General features: G+C 38.2%; 1 protein-coding gene across 4 annotated transcripts; it reads left to right on the top strand.

Annotated features, from left to right (window-relative positions):
• The first annotated feature begins 1,007 nt into the window (after window positions 1–1,007).
• LOC121855409 lies at window positions 1,008–21,176 on the top strand. Of its 4 annotated transcripts, none has more exons than XM_042350310.1 (7): window positions 1,008–1,105; window positions 4,188–4,305; window positions 9,595–9,788; window positions 10,587–11,077; window positions 14,230–14,383; window positions 14,796–14,938; window positions 20,792–21,176. In XM_042350310.1, the coding sequence occupies exons 2-6, from the start codon at window positions 4,214–4,216 to the stop codon at window positions 14,909–14,911; spliced, it is 1,047 nt and encodes a 348-aa protein (XP_042206244.1). In that variant the 5' UTR covers window positions 1,008–1,105; window positions 4,188–4,213; the 3' UTR covers window positions 14,912–14,938; window positions 20,792–21,176. The 4 variants fall into 4 exon arrangements, with proteins under 4 accessions (XP_042206244.1, XP_042206246.1, XP_042206245.1 ...); XM_042350312.1 differs by lacking the exon at window positions 20,792–21,176 and adding an exon at window positions 15,096–16,648; XM_042350311.1 differs by lacking the exon at window positions 20,792–21,176 and adding an exon at window positions 15,466–16,648.
• The last annotated feature ends 1,368 nt before the right edge of the window (window positions 21,177–22,544 follow it).

Here is a 22,544-nt window from a genome sequence, read left to right on the forward strand (position 1 = left end):
AAGTAACAGGTTTTGTGAGATGATTTGGCAGGTGCCGTGACCCCCCAAAAAAAAAACACCCTGTCGCGCACTGGTTTGACAACCACTGTTTTGTACGCCTGTAATTTTGGCTACTTATCAGCTTACCAGCCGTTCGGACGGTTGGTCTATCGACTCTATCCAGTGTTAGTACAGCAGGAAACCGGGGACCGGGAAACCTAACCGATCGCCCAATTTGTGCTCAACTGACCGACTCGATCAGTGGCGAAGAGGATAACGTGAAGCGTATTCATCATTTGCGGGTTTTATGCACATTCGCATTGATCAGTGGGTTTTACTGACAGTTTGCGGGCCTATCCGATAGTGTGGGCAAATTTAAGACTAAACTTGACCAAAATAAAATATTAGGTAAGTGGTATTTATAAAAAAAAACATTGAAAAGTTTTTAAAATGAGATAGGAAATAAAACAAAATAAGTAAAAACAGCCGCTAACCGAAATAGGATTAAGAAGTGGAGCGAAATATCAAGAAAATATAAGCATAAAACATTAAAGAACGAAATGCATTTGAACGAAGCAGAAGAGTAAATAGATCAAAAGCAGTTGAGGCACACAAAACATAAGAAGAACGAGAAGAAAAGATTAAGACTATTAAAGAAAGAATCCAACTTCTCCTCAGAGGTTCAACTCAATAAATGGTTAAGTTAAAACGAAACCTCAAACTCCGAACCCCAAACCCCATGTGGACAGCTAAAAACAGATTGCCCTCATACTGCCTATATTTATATCAACTATAAACATTTTCACCTATATATTAAAAAAATTACAATAACGAACAAGCAAGAGAACCAGATATAAAGGAATTTTCCTATCGGGAGGACTTAGAAGGATCTATATATTCTAAACTTCCCTGATTTTTTTTATACATACATACTACATATTGGATATAGATATGTGGTTAACATGTAGAAAATTTGGAATATATTAGATTTTATGCCTGAGAAGTATAAGGTCCCGGAGATAAGGGTTTGTGAGGGTCTGGGGACAGTGGAGCTATAGACGCCAGAACATAAACAACATTCACGGTGCGCCCAACCTCTCAGGCAGCTAGTGGGACAAACACTCAGGTATTTACTAACTTACGTTTTTCATGAGGTATATGGGGATAGTAGGTGATTATTTAATGAACTTATGGAGTTTGTGGAAGAGTTTAATTTAAGCGGTTGGTGAAATTGATAGCCACGTGTTTTATAAATAGTAGTTTTAGCAGGGAAGACACGGCGGGTATCCAGCACTCTGGTATGGTCGCAGTCACCTCTTGTAAATTCATTTAATTTGAGTGTTTTATTGACTCACAAACAGCTATGAGAGAATTTTTTTTAAAGATAATTACAGAAAACAAACATAACTTAGCTTGTGTGTACATTATTACTTTTGTCACAGTTTGTACACACATAGGTAAAGATATGTATGTCACGTATCGCATTATAGGTGTATTTTATCAAATAAGATAATGACTTAATCATTAACAGTTTACGATAATAGTCCAGATTAGTTGTGCGCCGTAATTACCTACTGTACTGTATGTAGTTTCACCATAGAAGACAAATGATTGAGAGACTAAGCCTAAGCAAAGGACTTCTGGAAATAAGCCTCTTGACAGCTTTGTTGGGTATCCTTGGTCACATTGTCTTATGTTTACCATTGTTGGGATCATTTCTGTTTGATGAGTTTTATTTTTTTTAATAAAACACATTAATCTGGCATTCTAATTATTGTGTTTTCTGTGTTTAGTATGTGATGCTGTTTTTGAAAGTGAATCTTAAACCTTTTATTGGTTAGGTAAGTTTTTCAAAGGTATGTTTGCTGTTTCGCCCCGAGATTATAGATATTTTGAAATTCGAATGTAATATTATGCAAGATTAATGTGTTTTTATTAAAAAAAATCATCAAACCGAAAAGATCTGCACTGTCTAAGCACATATGAAACTATACTGTACGGTACTCCCATGGCCGATGTGCACCATATACCTACATAGTTTATATTCATGCTGAGCTGTATAACTGCTTAGTTTACATACTGTACATTACAATCCAATTTTAAACTTATATGACAGTTTTGCTGAAGAACATGACAATGATGCACAGTGCACGAGCAATACATTTCGTAAAGATTCAGTAGAGTATATACATTACATGAGAATCTCTGACGAAAAGAAGGGTCGTTATTCATATTAAGACTTCCCACGACTTGTTGGACAAAATTATGTTGGCAGTGGATATTTTGCCATGACCGGCTAAGTTCCTATTACTGCTATTTTACTTTAGTGCTCTCTGGTTGGTTAAGTGCTTTCTGTTTAATATTTGTTAAGCCCAGCTGGGACCGAATAGCTATGTAAACAAATAGACTTCCTGTACATATACCTCATATACAAAGTCTAGTTGTATGTGGCTGTTGCCATAGACACCTCCCATAACTAGAGGATGTATGGACTTTGAATGTATCACGAGGTAGAGTGGCCTCGAGATGGTCCAAGCTGGGGTGGGAGACCGGGGTGTCTCTAAAGCTGGCTTTGAGCATACATCACTTGATAGAGCAGGCAACAGAGAAATGTTACAGCTTATACAACTGCTGATCACTAACGTGCAAGTGGGAGTAATCTGTTGTAGAAAGGGTCTGTGTTACTACAGATAGGAAGGATGGCCAATAGTAGTGTCCCTGTTTTGTTGTGCTGAGGTTATAGTTAATTCAGAGCCATATTATACTGTGTCAGGTTTACATATAATGAGCAATGGTTAGTTGTAATAAAGTTATTTATCTGTCTAGATATGTTTTCATACAGTTAGCTTCTATGGGGGATATTTTTTCGGGTTCAAGAGATGATGTATTGGGCAATTTCTAGAACTTCCGAGAACATTTTTCTGTTACCCGGAAAATTCCAGGGATGAGGGATTTTTTTCCGGCTTTGAGAGTCGTCTTGTTACTCAGAATTCTCTCGTTCCCGGAAGTGCTCTGCACCAATTGTTCCGGCGAACAGAAATATCACTGTACTGTATAGTGTACCATGAATGTGCCCAGGGTTGAAATTAATTGTACCTCACTGCTGCTATTACCAATTATGTTCACATGATTATGAATGATCATAAAATATGGCTATACTTTAGATGACAACTGTCATCCATTGTCTTGGAGGCATCAGTTTTCCTGAAGTTCCAGTATAACACTACAGAACTGTATGGTTTAAAAGAGCTGTGGATCAATATTATACTCCATTATGTCTACCTAGGATGAAGCATTGTTAGTACATTATATAATGCACCTCTTCCACCCGTAATCTAGTAGTCAAGCTCAGCAAAGTACTGTAGTACAGACCTCCCTTGGGTTACCAGTTAATTATCTGGACTAAAGATGGTAAAATGGCCTTTAAATAACAATGATGGCCTCTTGTTATGGTATAAAATATTAACTGGATAGCTTTGTTGTAATTTAGACCTGACCTCAAATGGCAATTGTTGCTTTTTATCTCTCTCATTTGAGAGTAATGGTTGTGTTGGGAAGGGATGGGTTAGGGGTGGGGAAATTTTGACATTGGGGGCCAGATCCTAATCATGAAGGCTCTTCTAGGGCCACCAATTATTTTCAGTGCTAATAATAAATACCATGAAGAATTAATTAATGGGTATGACCGCTATCCAGGAACATCATCTCAATGCAGTTTTGGAGAGGGTGATGGTTTTGCTATTGCTACATCACCTGCTAAATTTTGAAGTGATTATTTTGCATACACATATTGTTTTGGACAAATATTAAAGAATTTTCATATTTTTATTTTATTTTTTTTGTATTGTATCAAGTTTGAGTTTCCCCTTTAAAGAGAGAGAACAAAACTGAACTTGAATATGGTTGCAGGCCACAGTTTCCCCACCCCTGGGATAGGTGATCTTAAGAGTAAACCCACTGACAGTCATGTGTAGTACCTGTAATGTGAACCACTTGGGTATGGGTAGAAAATGGGATTTATGGATTAATAAAAAAAATGGTTAGTACTTGTCATTTTATTTTAACGTGTGACAATTGTTATTTTTAATACTGAAAAGTATAATGTACAGTACTCTATTTAAATTCCTGTAGATTACCTTGTGACATTTAAATGTCAATTTATTGTTATATTTGAGTAATCATTATTAAACGTGTTGTCACATTTACAGATGGCCTTGTTGTGACGGCAGTTACAATGATGAGCGACAGTTTTCCAGAGTTAACATGCTTCCACCCCAACCATGGGGTCAATGTTATTCTCTACGACGATAACACTGTTGCATACAGGTATGTTGCTGTGATTTTGTTTATTACCGGATTTCACTTCCAAGGAAACTTGAGTATATTGCATGTCTCAAGATGACAGGGTTGTAAAGCAGGCAGACCCCAAAATTTACTGCTGCTACCTGTACTAATTGAACTACTGTATTAGTACATGTGCAACCTTGCCATCAGGGCTGTGGAGTCGAAGACAAAACCTTCGACTCCGACTCCTCAAATTTTTATGCTTCCGACTCCGACTCCTTGGCCTATTTGTAACAACTATTTCTACCATCCTAATTGTAATTTGTATGTTGTAACCTGCGTAGGTAAAAAGTAAAACACCGTGGCTATACTGCTACAGCTTTATTAATGATCCGGACGATATTTAAGAACTACAAAAAGATGATAGGCTTGACTTTCAAAGTTTCAATCAAAAGAAAAATAAATTTATTAAGAATTCAAGATATTAACTAGAAAACACCATTTACATGTATATCTAAAAGTTCGATCTCAGCATATGAATTTTGTTTAAGCTCATAATCTGATGTGGATCTAAATGATGATCCTACAATTCCTTTTAAAGTAAAGTTATATATTTATGTACATTAAAGAAATGAATACCTTATTAAGGAAAATGGATAAACCTTACATGATTAAGTTATTAAATTAAATTTGCCTTAATCTCACCAAAAACAGGTTGTAGCTAATTGTTTTGTAGCTGAGAGCCTCTGTGCAGTTTTCAACGAAACAAAATTTGATATAATTCAAAATTTCAAATGGTAAAGAAGAGACTATCGTCCAAAATTATAGTGCTATACTGTGCCTGCTACAATAAATTCATAATAATGCTTATAAAATGGAAATAAATTCTTTTAATAATTTAAGAAAATTAGTGGGATCAGTGGAATCACTGCAATGAATATGCCTGAGTTCATATATTTGTTCTTAGGAACAGAATAGCTTCAGTCGGAGTCGGAGTCTGGACAATTTTACCGACTCCGACTCCACAAGCCGAAGTTTCCTCCGACTCCGACTCCGACTCCACAGCCCTGCTTGCCATCCAGTGTCATCACTGGACAACTTAGATTTGCAGTAGCAGTCATCAGTCTAGCTGACTCCTCGGACAAAAAAAGACATTGGCCTGCCTGCCCCATATTTGTATCAGGGCTAAATGCCTTACTCCTGTAATTACAGCCTTTAGTTGAGAATTGCTGTTATGGTTTAAAGTTCTAAGTATTATTAGTTTTATAAGAAAATCTAAACAGTTTACTACCTTGCTGTTGTGGCCACAGGGATTATTTTGGCTGTGTGTCTGTTTTCCCTAAATACTATAACTCGAGACAGGTTTGGAGATTTGCACAAAGCTTAGTCAACATGTGACTAGGTCCACATGATAATCAGTTGGTGCAAATCATTCTAAAACTATTACAATGATATGAAACAGGGATTTTCAGGCCTTAAAGAAGATAATGACACAAGAAAGTCTCCAGTTGTGACTACATTAGCTATATACAGTAACAGCATCAGTGATTTGATATTTACTCAACCATAAAAATGATTTACAGGTAGGGTTTATTAATTGCCTGGATGACGTTTGATTTTGGGTTTCAAAAACATAGATCTGACATCATTTAACATGATCCAATAATCAAGATACCCTACTTTCTCTAAGACTGTATATGGACCCTTCCAACTCAAAAGCAACTTATTAGAACTTGTGGGTAACAATATCAGAACTTTATCTCCTACGTCAAACTCTCTATTTCGGGTTTTCTTGTCATAATGATGTTTATACCTCTCGCCTGATGATTTTAATTTTGCCTGAGCTAATTTACAGGTCTCTTCCAAATGGTTTCTCAATTCCATGTCATACTGATAGGTGTTGTGTACCTGAGAATCCTTACCAACTCCAGATCAGACCTCTCTCAATAGACACAGCGGGCTCTTAACTGTACTACCGTAGAGTAGTTCAAACGGTGAAAATCCTGTACTCGCCTGGGGTACCTCTATAAGTAACAAGCACTGCTGAAAGATATCTGTTTCAATCTAACGGGCGCTCTTGACAAATGTTCTTCAACGTTGACTTAAAGTGTCGTTAAACTTTTCACATAAACCATTGGACATAGGATGATAGGGCGTGGTAAAGGACTGCTTAATACTTATGAGTCTACATATCTCTTGCATTAAATTTGAGGCGAACTGTGAGCCCTTATCACTAAAAATTTCTTGGGGAAACCCAACTCGACTGAATATACCTAGCAAAGCCTCTGCAACCCTTTCTGTCTCAATCCTGGGAATTGCTACCGCCTCTGGCCACCTTGTTGCATAATACACCTATTCCCCTGGGAAAAGGGTGGACTGATCGGGCTGACCAGATCTGCAACTTTCTGAAAAGGGATAGACATTAAGGGCATTTTCCCTTCCCCTTTTCCCCTTTTAGGTATTGTCCTCTGACATCTATCACAACTACAGCACCATCTTTTAATATCTCTATAAACTCCTGGCCAGTAAAATCAACTCAGAACTCTATCCTCAGTCCTTTTCACCCCTAAATGACCACCCATCAAAGCTTTGTGGGCCAAAGTTAGTACATAGTCTCGTCTGTCCTTGGGGTAATAAAAGTTGCTCAAATTCCTCCCCATATTTGCTAGCCTGAAGTCTGTACCACAATCCCTTAAGTTTCACTATCTTTATTTTCCCATTTACAGAATTACTAATTAATCTTTGTAGGAATTCATCCCTCTCCTGTTCTTCTATTGTAATGGCAGAATCGTTACTAACCTCATTTGTTACTGTACTAACACACAATGGTTTAAACTCTTTCCCCTTTTGCTGTTGTGCTTTTGTCTGAACTGCTCTGGTGACAAGCAGAGACACCGAAGCCCTCTCTTCTTCTACGTAGTCTGTAGACTGGTTTCTACTCAACAAGTCCAGGCTCTGGGTCGTGTATCTTGATAAGTGTGTGGGTGTTGTTCCTCAACTGGAAGCATTAGTCTCATCCACTCCAAACAAAGCAGAAACAGACTGCTCCACACTTGCTATTGGTACCGCCTCCATAGATGGAACCACCCGGCGATGTACGATACTCACACCAGAAGATAACCAGGAGGCAGAGACGTCTCCGGGTTTAGGACTCGCATTCTTCTCCTGAAATTATGACGATGTGGCCGGCACTACACAAGGACTGGGAAGCACTTTCTCTGTCACTGCTGGTGACGAAGTGGGAGAACTATCCTCAAACCGGGTTGAACCAGTGTTTACCAATAATGGTGTAAGGGCCTCGGCAACCTTCACAGGTCCTGGTAGAGTTCCAGGAATGTTCCCAATGATTAAGTCACATATGGCATCATCACTCATACACGTAGCTTCCACAGTATCAGAAAAATAAGGCGTGTCAACATAAACTTGGGCTACCGGATAAACTCTGACTGTTTTATCTAATAGTACACATCTCTTTTTGCCTCCTGTCAACTGATGTTCTTGAACGTAACGCCGCTTGACCACCACACCTGTACAGCCAGTGTCGTGGAGTACCTCTACTTCATGGACGTTGACATACCCCTGAAAAGACTCCAGGTCGTTTTCCATCGATCCCACACTAATAATCACCTCACCAGATGGCAGAATCACAGTCTGATCCCAGGGTGACTGTGTCAGGCAAGCCGCCGCTCTTTCTTCCTTGGCTCGACCTTGAATGTCTTGACCCTCCTGACGATCCTGATGAGGTCCTCACGTAGCTACCCTGTAGTCCCTTGCTATATGATCCTTCTTATGATAAAGGAAACAAATCTTTTCTCGTAGTGTCGGAAAAGCTGATGATGTCTTCTTCTCTGGAGCTGCTTCAGTTGTAGTTTGGTAAGGTGTTCTTACCTCCTTTTGATGTCTAGGCTAATAAGTCTTCCACATAGGACCACCGTGTGCTTCTAAGTACAGTAGGTCTCAGTCAGTTCCTTCGTGACTTTGATTGTTGTTGGTTTTCTGTCTTTCAAAAATAGTCGCAACTCTAAGTGACACCGTCTTTGGAACTGGTCACGGAGAATCAAGTCTTTAAGTCCTTTAAAAGACTTTTCAATTCCCGTTAAGTCTATCCACCGTTCTAGAAATCGAATCATGCGAGACGTAAACTGACTAACACTTTCTCCTTTGTCTGGTACCACGTCACAAAACTTTGAACGATAACCTTCTTCTGTGAGCATGTATCTTTCCAAGATAGATTTCTTCACCGATTCATAATCCACTGCTTCAGTTGGCGACACTACCTTTCGTACCTCTCAATATATGGATCAATGTCGTCAACTTGTTCCTCAAATTTGGGTAACTCTGGCTTTGAATAATAAAGGACAGTTGGCCTGGGTTCGGGGATGTCCTGACAAAGCTGAAGCACTTCAAGTTCATGTTTTCGTTCTCTCTCCTTTTCAGCTCGATCCTTCTCTCTTTCCACTGCTTCCTTTTTTTTAATTTTGATCTCGCATTCCAATTCCTGTTCTGCTTTCCTTAACTCATAACTCTTAGAATTGATTTTTTTTTTGAGTCACAACTCTTTCAATTCAATTCCATCATACCCCAAGTCTCGACCAGTTTGAATCAATTCTACGAAATCCATTGTTAGTCGATTTAAAACACGTCACTCCTTTTGTTCCCTTTAATAGTCATATTGTCTCCTTCTCTACTGTTACTCAGTCCTCACCTTGCACTTCCAATGCCTTCACTCAGTCTGTATCCCGGGTCTGGGCGCTATTGTTAGTTGGCACAGGACTTTCAGACCGAGAGGAAGGGCTTATGGAAACTCGTCACGTAAAAATGACATATATTACACTATTTACATTCACAGAGCAAGGTTTCATGTCCAAATATCTCCAATTACTTCACTCACAACTCGGCAGCTATCTTGTACCCCACATCGTCATGTGTACTGTATACCAGGCCTAGAGTTCCTGGTTCTCCGTACTGTCCGGTTCGGTCGGTGGCTCACGCTGCTCTGATGTGACCATCACCACCACCACACAAATATGGTTTCGGTTGCCAACTAATCCTAATAGAATATATCGAAAGTTTTACACCTTATACCCTATGAAACAAAATATGGCTCTTACATAATGTTTTGACAACCAAAACTAAATAACACTGATATAAAGAAACATCGTAAATCAAAACATAAGAGAATTTATATAAGCATACAGGCCGTGAACCACCCTCATTGATATTGGTCATTCTCGGGCATCACCTAAATAGCCAATCCTAGACAGCGGTGTGGGCCGACATGTGACAGAATAATAAGTATTTGTGTACAAATCCCTCGTTTTGTTTCAACAGAAAGGCAAGTTTTGCAAATGCGGTAACAATATGTGAGCGCCCTCTGCCTCCTGGGGAGATCTTCCTGGTGGAGATAGAGAAGACAGAGCAGGGTTGGACAGGACACATGAGGCTTGGACTCACTCAGCTCAACCCTGGCAGCCCTGAACTGACTGAACTGCCCCCATACTCCTTACCAGACATGACTAACATGGGTAATTTATACTTTAATGTTCCTTGTTAAAACACCTGCACAGTAGATTTATATATACCCGTGCAGTAAAACTTCCATAAATCATAATTTGTCAGGATTCAGGTATTTTCAGGAATTTGTAACCTCAAAATTTTCATGAACAGAAATCCCATAAAATGTAAAAAATGAAATTGCCTCATTTCTACCATTATTTGAAGGCATTCGAAACTTCACCAAATAAAACAGAATAATAATCGTAATTCAGTAATGAAATTAAGTAGCACTTCAAATTTTAAAAGACTTAAGTTCAGTGGCGGCTCATCTGGTACTGTAGGGTTGGCGTTGCATCCCCAACACTGTACTGGCAGTTGTATGACATGTTTGATCCCAAAGTAGAAGAAGGTTTTCAATTTAAAAGAAAACACTTTAAATTTTGCATAAAGATGCCCATTTTGGTGGTATCTTACAGCTGCTTCACAGTGCTGCCATGCACAGAAATGGGTTCATACCTTTTGTTACTTAAAAGAGCTGCCATATGGATTTTGTATTCAAGTACTGTAATTAGCTGTGTATCAGATATTTATGTAATTTTCTGGTTATGAATTACTGTGCAGTATCTACAAACCCTTCTTAATTTGGATTGTCATGAGCCTCCACTAGAAGACTTATTTGTCACTGACCACTATTTGCATGTCATTTTATCTGTGTATAAAGATATACATTGATATTATAACAGAAGTTATTTAAATGTAAAAAATTTTGGTGATTCATTTTACCATTTGAGATGTTCTTATAACGATGATGCTAATGATTTTCCCAGGTAACTCGTGGATTTGTGCTATAACCAAGAGTCACAATCGTGTTCAGCCAGATGCAGAAGGAGAAGCTGAAGGAGAAGAGGTTCCTGGAGATGTTCGAAGGACAGATGGTACTGGAGAACAAGAAGTGCAGAGGCCAGAGGTTGTGAGAATCCCAACAGAAAATACTCGCCCAGTGGAGAGAAGAGTTTCAGAAGATATCTCTGTCAATATGGGTGTAGAAGAGGAACGTCAGGAGGCAGAACCCCTTGAAGTGATAAGAATGAGAAGCAACAGACAGAGAGGGGCTATCAGCAGTGGAGGAGCACTAGGACTAGACTCTATAACTGTTGGTGACTATGTTCGGACCACTCGTGGTCTAGTGCCACGCTCTGTCTTGGAGCCAACGCCTTACGAGATTGAAGCATCTTCTGGTCGAAAAATAACCCTCAAGAGAGACAATATATTACCTACAGATGAGGGCAGTAGGATTGGGGTCATCTATTTACCTAGAGTGAGTATTGTATTTTGGAAAGAATAACTAAAATTTTATGACCAGTGGAGGTACTACATCCTTGTTGGAATATGGAAAAACCAGTGCTGAGTAAGTGGATGAGAAAGGTTCATAAGTACAATAACCAACCAGCAAGACTGTAAGGGTGTGCCATATATAATACAGAACTGATGGGGCATATATTACTGATAGCCTAGCTGTATTGTAAGATTGTTTACAGGAAATACCCGAACAGTATATGATAGTAACTCGGCATTATTGTTGGATTGTGTATAAAAAAAGGGTATCTTTTAGTGGGAACTTGGCTTTATTGTAGGATTGTGTTAAAGAAATGGCAGAATGAATTTTTTTTTCCAGTAAGATTGTACACAAGAGTGGGGTTTATATAATGATAACTCAGTGGTACAGTTTTGTAAGATGGCAAAGCAAACAAAAGTGGACAGCAGGGTAATTAAGTCGCCCACTGCAGACTTGAAGGTTTTCTACTTGCAACTAAATCTTGTACTGGCACTTTCCTTGTTTTCTGGTGTCTTGATTATTTGGCAACACCTTCGTATGGCAGGAAGGGTAATTGGTTAATCCATTTTAGTTAATTTTAATTGCCCAATCTTCCCCATCACACAATGCTTCCAAGTGAAAAAGATAAGGACTTCTATAGTTGAATGTACAAGCAGCACCCATTATGCCAAGGCTTCAGTCCTCCCATAAAATTTCTAGATGTCCACCATCTTTAAAATCAGCTCTTAGCTAGTTTCAGGAGAGTGGTTGCTCCAGCTCTGCTCTCCCCCAATGTGTATTTCTATATAATACCAGTGTCAAGCCCAATTGTGACACTTAGAGGGTAGTTTTCTAGGAGTACTGTACATCTAAGGTGTCATTATTTGAATAAGGCTAATATTATGTCATACATATATCATTTCATAAAATTCGGTTTACATTTCTTGCTGACTACTACACCCACTTTTTTTTATTATGCTGGGTAGGCTAGCCTTGGCTCTGGGTCTACTGACTGACCATTCATATGTATATGTTTCAGTCAACACAATTATGTTTATTTGTTTGCTAGGAGAGGTCCTCGCCCCATCTCTGATTGAGCATGATGTGGAATAGCTTACAAACATAGGACAATCATGAACCTGCTGATATTTTGTCGGGGGATGTCCCTTATAGGTTAACCTCCCTATTCCATTTTCTTTGCGGGGAAATTTGATGTGTGCATTTAATTTGTTAATTTAATCATATGTGAAACCTTCAGGGCTAACACAGACAGATTGGGTCAAGCAGTGAATCACATTTCTGGTAGACTTAATCAACTCTCATGCAATGATAGTGTGCTATAAACAAAAAGCAGCTTCAGTCCTTCTCACACCCTAAAGAGCGAAGATTTTGCTTGTGTACGGTCAGCAGCAGTAGTTCGTCCCAAGCTAACGTGTATGATATGATGCAGGTGATCTCTTAATACTGTATGGGGAAGAGTGGATAGATATGCTTTAAATGGCCAGTTATTTAAGATTTATAATTGGAGATTGGCAAAGAATATAGTTCTTGTACAGTACAGTACCTATATAAATTAATTAGTACTGTATCAATATGTAAATTGTGGGAAAATAATGTACAGTATAAATGAGAAATATATGACACTGCAGCAGGATGATTCATAACTGGAGAACCAAATGTACAGTACTGTACAGGGTATATGATTATTCGTTGGTTTCATCATCTTGATACAACGTCGTCAAAAAATTAGTGGAAAATAAATATTCTTTAAGTTGTGCCTTTCCAATACAATGTTGTCTTTGCTGCAATGAGTGCTAAAATAATAATTCAAAACCACATACCAGAAACAGTGTCACATGGCCAATCAGGGATTATCTTTCAAAAAACCCTCAACTATGAGTGGAAAATGTTCTGCAAATGCGCCCATCAACAACGTGTACACAATCTCGGTTTTATTTTGGTAAGTACTGATGAATCTGTACATTGAGTTGTCTAGCCATACATTTTTTTTGTGTTTTATATGGATTTGTTTAATATTTTTGTCTGATATGAATTTTAGTCAGGTTAAGATGTCTGAAAAATTGCTCCAGGAATACAACCCCCAATTATAATACTTCAGTCTATGGGAAACACATCCCAACATAAATTGGCGACTTTCTGCTTTAACATGTTTATGCTCCAGGATAATAAGCACAGTTGGTTCCTGTCCTTTGTTGGGGTTACATCCTGAAAAATAGGGGACAAGTATTGAAATTCGTAGTAATTCTACTCCATGAGAATGAATGGAATAAGGGAGTTCCATTCCTCCAAATATATACAGGAATTATAATTTCTTTTGGTAGATCTTCAATCATTTCTGGGATAAAAAAGACAATATTCAGATATCAGTTTTATTTCATTAATATTTAGTACAAGGACCTACAGTCTAGATTACATCATTTTAGCCATGTTCAAACATTTGTACAGGATTTATTTCTGGTCAGTAATTTGAGAAAGGTGTCATGGATGAAAACCAGATTTTGTATGCAGCCTCATATGATTATCTTGGTTTTAATAATCATTGATATCAGTATTTTGTTGTCCAGATTTCTTTCCCCATGATTTACTTGGTAATATTAATAGTTCAGTAACTATTTTCTTTTTCCTTTTATTTTAACCAGTCAGTACCTTAAGAATGGTGGGTCAGAGCCATTCAGACTGACAGAAGGTAAGCAGCTGGCAGTGAAAGAGCTGATTGAAACACATTTCTCTCTAAATTTTATGTTTGTTAATCATAACCAATGTTGGGATGGTCAAGTTATATACAGTAATGCTAATTTATCATGAAGTTCCCAGGACTTTTGTGTATTTTACATTTTGGGGTGGGATTCAATCTATAATCACACCTGAAGATGTGAAATACATGAAAGTGCTAGAAAACTTCATGTTTTCTCTTTTCCTTTGTGGTTATCAGCATATTTACATTAGTACAGTACAATCCATGATGTTTATGAGTGTCAAGGTTCAATGGATCAGAACCCAAACCTCATTATTACAGTATGTACAGTAAGATTCTCATGTGTCCATTGTCAACATTGAATTATTGTTTGTAGGGCAAATAATTTAACACTGGGTGCTAAATGAAGATAAGTCATGTTTTTTTATCTTTGTTCCAGGGAAACGTAGCAGAAATGCACTATATAATAAATGGTGAAGATCAGGGAGCATTTACCAAAAAGTTGCCGTACAGAGAGGCGCCGTTGTATGCTGTAGTTGACGTATACGGCACCACCAAGCAAGTCAGAATAGTCCAAGTTTACGGAGGTACATGTACGCTTACATCTATATTGTTTATAGTATTACAGGTTGTCCCCGAGTTACAAACGGGTTACGTTCCTGGACCCTGTTCGTAAGTCGGAACAGTGTTAATTCAATAGTTAGGTTAAGGCACAACCCTGCCCATACAAAACAACTTTAATACCCCATACATAAAAAATTAAGTAAATATGTATTATATATAAAGAAGTTTAAAAATATAGAATAATGACAATGTAAAAAATTGGATTTTAAGTAAAGATTATTGTGATGAATATATAGGGATATCGTTCGTATGTTGGCCGCTTGTAACTCAGGGACTGCCTGTAGTTGCATTTTAATTTATTACTTGCTTTTATCATGATCTTATAATTGCTATAGATATGTTGAATTATTTGGGTGTTACTGATTTTGAATAACTTTTCAGTGACAAGTCTGAAGGCTACATGTCGAGACATCATCCTCAAGCATATTGCTCAGCATGGGGTGAATGCTCTGCCTCTTCCTCAAAAACTTAAGGATTACCTCCTGTTTGTTAGCTGAGATGCACAGATATAGCCTACTCAATAGGTAATCATTCATTTTCAACATTTCATTTAATGGACTCACTTTTTTCTAATGTATTTTAAAGTAAAGTTTGTATTGTCAAGCATTGCCATAATGTGACATGACATATGCAATTTACTTCAACACAACAAATGAATACAGTGGGTTTTTTTTTACGCAGGTCTTACCGCGTCAGCGTGATTTCCGTGCCAAAAACTTGTGTAGCCGTTTTATGTTGAGGGGTGGTGATATATCTTAGTCATTAACTCCTTAATTGCAACCCATTCATTTCTAATTCCCTACAATACTCTACAACCGTTACTGTATTACAATAAACTCCAACGTTTCTGGACTATATGGGGGGCAGGAATGGTCATTAGAAATGAAGATAAATGTTTAATTTGAAGAAAATCTCTTACCGATCCTTGTGTTATGTTTAAACATCATACTTTTTTGTGATACTATAAATAGTTAAATACAGGGTGGATGTAATGTAATATTTACAAACAAACAGGCCTAAATAGTGTTATGAATTGTATGTATATTTGCAGATGTGATTCGCTGCCAAAGCAGCAGAGCATGAGATGATGTGTGTGGTGCAACCCGGGCACTGATTGGTTGCTTGGCAGCGGATATATCATGTTAATTATTTACAACCTTAACTTTTTAAGACGGGGTGGGGGGTGTGTATCATATTTCTCAGCCAGCTGGGGGGAAAAATAATACAGGAACACCTCGGTTCATGAACTGATTAGGGACCGAAAGACCACCTTATGGCAGTTGTTTAGATCTCTAAAGCTAATTATTCTCCATAGGAACAATGTCATTACTGGAGTTAGATTCTTAACTGCTTCACAAAACCCTAGTTTTGCTAAGATTACACTTGCAATACAGATATGCAAACAACTGTAACTTTCAAAATTACCTTACCTTGGATCCTGTTATTAGTGTTTGTTGGAGCGGTTGAATGCTGCTTACATTTTAAAAGGGTGAGGTTGGAGGTGACTTGTCAGACTGAGGTTTCTTGGACCTCTGTACACTGGTGATGGTGGTAGCTTACACAAGAAACTTTCAGGTGCTGGAGGTGAAGGCAGTGACTCCTTTTAGGCTGCAAAAGTTGATGGTACGGGGGGGTGGGGGGGGTGTTTAAGTGCTGAAAAAATAAATCTATCCAGGGTAGTCTGCACAGATCTCCTTGTAACAGGCAAGTTTTGTTCAGACACCCCTGTACACCTTGGAAACTCTTGAGCAGTTGGGAGCCTGGTCTTCAAAATCTGTGTCCATCCTTAATTTTTCTTGAGGCATTAACCATTATCCTCATAGATAATTGCTTTGTTGGTGGGGCATCTTTCACCACCTTTCAGAATGGAAAAAAAAGCAGCTTGTCTTATAGGCTCAGTTACCTCCCCATGTCCACCACTCTTTGTCACGTTCATCAAGTCATCAATGCCCCTGAAATCACTAATGATTCGGGGACAAAGCTGAACCCTTGCTAACTCGATATAGTCAGGGCTCTCTGTAAATTGAGTATATTGAAGGTTTTTCCTAATATGAATACTGTAGCCTTTTTTTTTTTTTAAATTAGGTAAGAAAGATTTCAAATCACGCCCACTAAACTGAAACCTTTTAGGTACAAAGGGATGCTTGTAGTAAGAGTTGTATTCATATATACACACAATTACTTCTCAGAAATTACCCCCAAACTGTAATCTCCTCCCACCCCACACACACACACACAAAAATAAATATGTCAGAAAATATATTAGGCTTGGGGCTTTAGTGATATCTCAGCTTGTTCCCTCTTTTCAAAATACCTTCACGCATTAATTTTCATATCTTCATTAACATTGTTTGCCATTGATTAGTTTGTTGGGTGGTCGGTCATTTCTCTGTTACCCAATTGTTGGCAAGTACTGTATGTGTATGAACTCTAGAATGTATCTGAATGTGTGTCAGTGTTGGTCAAATCTGTTCCTAATGAGTTCACACTTGTTGAGGTCACAACATTCTCTGGCAGGTTATTCTAAGAATTCACAACTCTTACTCCAAAGACGTGAGCCCCGACCATTTTCTATACTTGTGGCTTCTTTAACTTAAAGCTGTGAACCATTAAATGTGTTTTAAATGCAAGACCATTAAATGTGTTTTTAAGACTTAATGTCAAAGGAGTACAATTGATCAGCTTGTGAAAACCGAAAGTTGCCCTGCTCTCACTAGATGGTAGGATGGGTACATGGTTTGCTTGCACTGGCTAGCAACATCTATGCGGATCACTCAAGTCACAACACCCCCAAGTTCTTTTGCACAATCTCTATCTTGATTCTGAACAACTGCAGTCCGGGAAGCAGTTGTTTGGATTCTTGGTAAGCCATAAGTTGTTATATAGTGTTTTGCTGTAATTCTTTGTCCCTTTCTTGCAATACAGTATATCGAGGGTCTCTGTAACACTGGTTAGGTTCTGGGAGGTTTGTTTGTAATACACAAAGTATCATAACTGACTGTTCATGAACTGTGGTGTCCCTGTATACACAAATAGAATATATGTGATACGTCCAGTGATGTAGGTCTTGAGACCCTTTTTTTTCAGGTCTTGGTCTCAGATTTTTGCTTGAGACATTTTGAGATCGCAAATTTATTTATTAATATTCAAGTGTGTTGGAGGTTGTTGTCAACTGGTCAAGTTTGGGTTCTGGTAGGTGTAGACACCTCACCTCAGGGCACTACATAGACCATTAATCCATTGCCTGGGTCTGTGACAAGTTGACCATAATTAGGGATTTTTTGGGGTCACACTCAAGTTTCTTAGGCAGGGTGACCCAGGTCGATTTGGCACTAACCATTCTAAATGTGCCTGCCTCTAGTGCTCTTGTTGAGCATGTATTTAGGGGTATAATAATTAGGTAACATAGATGGCAAACATCAGCAAATGTACTGAGTATGTTGAGGTTTCTTATGTGTGATGAACACTTCTCATGTTTTAAATAAATAGAAAAGTACCTGGATATGATCAATGAGTGATGTAATGAATGTGAACCCAATAAAAAATAAGAAGCAAAGTATGTATATTAATTACTCATTTATATCATGAAAAAAAAGGTACAGTATTTGGTACACACCCACCCATACTACTAGGTAAATATTTCCATGTTTTAAGATAACACTGACCCTCCACCATCTATGTATAACCCGAGACCTTAATTTAGAAAAAGAAGAGTAAAACCTTGGATTATGATGAAGCATAGAGTAACTTCCCCAAAGTGCTCAACTGAAGAGTTACCCCAGGTTATCCCAAGTAAAGTTTAACCACCCCAACTTAAAAGAATGTACAAATTGGTTATTAAAGTACATGTAGTATGATTATAAAAGTACAAAAGAATACATTTCCTATCATCTCTGTGAATGATGGAGCCCGGCCAAACCACTGCTTATATAATAGGAAGAAGACTGGCAGTATCTCTTGCCTGAACTATTTCCATGTAATAAGTTGTTGGTTTAGTGCTCATGTTGATACTGAAGAGACTCGTACAGGAGTGTGTGGTGCTCGTCCCTATTGATTCTTCAGTTTATAAGAAAAAGAAAGATTCCTCTATTTCCATGAAAATTGCAGGGCTGTTAAGTTTGATTGTACTGTATTTGCTTGAACATGCCTCATGTACACTTCCTAAAGCAAATTAGTAATCAAAATAATTTTTCTTGGAAATGTTTACCTGACGGGTTGTTTTACCAATGTGTTCACCACCCCACAAACATATTTCATGGACCCATTTCTTAAGTAACACCTGGAACTTGAAAATATCCACTTCCTATGCAAGGTTAGTGATACTTTTTACATACTTGTATAAGAAAACTAGTATGTATATATATATATATATATATATATATATATATATATATATATATATATATATATATATATATATATATATATATATATATATATATATATATATATATATATATATATATATGTATACATACTATACTGTATACACTTAAGTTTTCTTATACAAGTATGTATTTCTGTGTAATTACCCTTCTATTGGATCCCAATATTGTAATAGATCCTCACTACTAAGGTAATGTAAAAGTTTACTGACAATTAATAATGTGAATTTGCTGTATGAATTATGATGTTAACAGGATCTGGAAGTTATTTGATAACTGGAGATACTTTAACGCGAAGACCGCCTCTCTGGTGACTCATTCCACTAGTTTTCGTTGTCTGTCATTTTGTTTAGTTTTCAGTGGAAGGGCAATTGTAGTTGATTCTTCCCACGAACTATACAATATAAAACTTTATGTGATTTACTTTGGGAGATATGTTTTAGGGTTTATTTTGAAGTGTACCTAGAGGTCAGTACTGATAATTATCAGTACATATTCCCAAATTATAATTTGGGAATTTTCATATTGTTGATGTACAGTATAATAACCCAAGCAATGAGAGAGATTAAATGGAGGTGTACCTTTATTTACAGATGACCGGCACTTGATGTTAACAAAATACATCTCCCAGTATATGATGTCTGATTGTGTTAGGGCTACAATTGTAATTTTAAGTGTTATTTTCTATAGGGTTATAGTTGTAATTCATTTAGTTCAATTGGGAAGAATAGATCATTATGTACCCTTGAGTGTTTTTCTGATACGTTAGCTAGGTTTAGGATTGATAATTGCGAATTATGTTTACAAAACATCACATTTTTCAAATATCGGCCGTGGGGGGTTATGTAATAAACAGGACACCCACACCGGTGGCAACACACCCATGTGAACGACCGTTACAATGTTTATGGCGCTTGTCAGGACCAGAGGGACGAAATTAGTTACAGTCTCAAAGAATAACACCCCAAAATATGGGGTAGATATACCCACTCATACAGTGTGCCAACCAATCTGTATAACAGAACTTAAGGACCCTTGGAAAAAAACCTACTCTGATTGGAGACTGAAAAGGCCTGTTCAACAACAGGATAGGCAGTGTTAGAAAAAGACAAGACAGTTTGGCTGTGGAAGTGTGAGTGTGAGGTTCATGGGTGGCCTGGCGACCGTCGATAATAGAGGCTCGGTAATGAGTACCTAATGTTTTCCTGAAATTTTGCGGGTGTATAGTGAGCTCCCTTTTACCCCACGGTATCTAGTTAGAAGGAGGACGAACGCAGGTGACTTCATTACACATCTTTGCTGAATAAACTTAAAGGACAGATATCTCTTTCCAATACCCTTCCTACAGTAACTATTACATTAATCTAAAACAAAGGGCCCCCAGTAGCAGATGGATGGAGACCAGAATATATATCTATAAAATCACATGAGCCCTTTAAGTGACTACAGTACTGCCAGACAGAGTAAAGTAAGTAGACCACCAACCTTGTTATAACTGCTTGCAGGTGCAAATCTTTCGGTGATCCCATATATGCAAAAATTGCAAATGGTTTCGTTCTTGGTCTACTTCTTAAGTTTTAGTTCCAGAGTTAGGTCTTGGTCTTGGATTTAGTGGTCTCAGCTCAACTACATCACTGGATATGTCCCCCTGGAATTAAAGGGTTAAATCATGTACATACACTTAAGTTTAAAGCTATTAAGTAGTTTTGTATAGACTCAAGTGTCACATTCTTACACAAACATACACTCCCATGAACACACATTTATTCACACTCACACACATAATGCACAGACATCATATTGTGGCCGATTGATCTCATTACTTCCTGTACCGGACTAAGGCAAAGATATAAGAAGTACCTCTGGCAGTATGCCCTTATTGCCCTGAGTGGTCCAATGATTTAGGCTGAAGCTTTGGAGGAATTCAAGCTTGGTTGCTTGAGAGATGGTAAGCAAATTCACAAAACCTTTAATGTTTGTTTTGTTTTGTAGGTGTGTTGACGTGGGCAGGATACTGCGTAGTCAGTGACGCTGAATCTGTGGAACGCTTGGTCAGTCAGAGGCAGCAGGCTGTGATGTATTCTTTAATTTTGTGTACCTGTAATTTTCTTCATTTCTGTACTTTTTTTTTTCACATTGTATACCAGAATGCTGTACATTTCTTGCTTGTGTATAGCAAGGAAATAAACCTGTTGAGCATTATTTGGTAAAATTTTCATACAACAAATCTGTGGGACGCTCAGTAAATTTGAGGCTGCGATGTACTGTATTCGTGTAATTTTCTTTGTTTTTGTACAGTTTTCTTTATTTGTTCATGGTATACCAGAATGTTGTATCTTTCTTGCTTGTGTTTAGTAAATAAACCTTTTGAGCATTATTTGATTAATTTTTCTGTCCTCCATTCCTTAACCATGTACAGTTGGTCCTCATATTACGCGGTCCCGCATTCCGCGTTTCACCGTTAACGCGGTGCCTTGCCAGAACCTAACATTTTCACATTCCGCGGTCGTGAACCCCATTACACGGAGAGCGGCTGGCAAGCCGCGCCATTTTTGGATCCAAACCTCCCGCCATCTGCCATGTTGTGTAAGAGGCGCGAAAATGGTGCGCACAAGGTCGCCCAGTCATCAAAACATGACCAGTTCTTCACCCGCCACCCACTACAGCCGGCCCAAGTCAGTGATAGTGATAATTATAGTGAGGATATGGACTTATATGAACTTTGGGGGGTTTGACAAAGAGGCCCTGCAAGCCTCTGTGGTGGATAGTGATACAATTGATACAAGTGATACAGGTGAGGGCCAATAATCTGCCCTCTGCCTCGGAACCAACCGCCCATCCCCGTGTGCCCAGCCATCTTTTCTACTAATGTAAGTGTTAAAAAACCTAATATTATTGATATTTCTCTTAATTATTAATTGTGTGTACATGCCATCATAAAGTTTAAGATAATATTTTTACTACAACATAGTTGTGTGTCGTCAAAAGGTGGAGTTTGGGGATCGGCCCGGACTCCATTTCAATTAATCCCATATGTTATGTTATTCACTTTACGCGTTTCTCACTTTCCGCGGTACCCTCCGGGTTACATTAACCGCGTAATATGAGGACCAACTGTATTTTGTATTTTTATACAGTATTGTTATACCTGTATACAGGTAGTCCTCGACTTACGACCTACTCGACATACAACCATCCGGACATATGACTGCCTCAGTCGTACCAAAATTTTTTCAAACTCCGTACGTATTTTCTAGGACCGAAACGTTTCCATCCCGTATGAGAGCGTCGCGTGGGCTGGGTCGCCTCGTGGTGGTACAGCGTCCACGCCGTAGCGCGCTCAGTTGGTGTTTGGCTGTCGTTGTCGGTAGTGATCACGCTGTGTACTGACAATATTTTCGTTTCTAATTCCCTCTAGAATAACTGGAAAGCGTAAAAGTGAGAGTTCTGGTGGAGCTCAGAAAAAAAGGAGATAGTCAATTACTTTTAAGATGAAAATGAAAATAATAATGCAGTATGAAAATAGAAAAACGGTAGGAACCATTTCACGCAACCAAGGCTTCTCTAATTCGACGATATCAACAATTTTGAAGGACAAGGAAAGAATTCGTGAGGTAGTGAAAGGATCAGCACTTATAAAGGGAACGATAATGACGAAAAAAAGACAAGGTCCTATTCATGAGATGGAAAAATTACTTGTGATGTGGATGGAAGATCAGCTGCAAAAGTGTGTACCTTTAAGCCT

The sequence above is a fragment of the Homarus americanus genome, unplaced genomic scaffold (assembly GCF_018991925.1).
Source record: "Homarus americanus isolate GMGI-L3 unplaced genomic scaffold, GMGI_Hamer_2.0 scaffold45299, whole genome shotgun sequence".
Taxonomy (NCBI): Eukaryota; Metazoa; Arthropoda; class Malacostraca; order Decapoda; family Nephropidae; genus Homarus; species Homarus americanus.

Coding starts and splice junctions, on each gene's coding strand:
- LOC121855409 (XM_042350310.1), top strand. CDS start 4,214: ATGATGAGCGACAGTTTTCCAGAGTTAACATGCTTCCACCCCAACCAT. Junction 9,789..10,586: donor ACCAGACATGACTAACATGG/GTAATTTATACT, acceptor TGATTTTCCCAG/GTAACTCGTGGATTTGTGCT. Junction 11,078..14,229: donor GGGTCATCTATTTACCTAGA/GTGAGTATTGTA, acceptor TCTTTGTTCCAG/GGAAACGTAGCAGAAATGCA.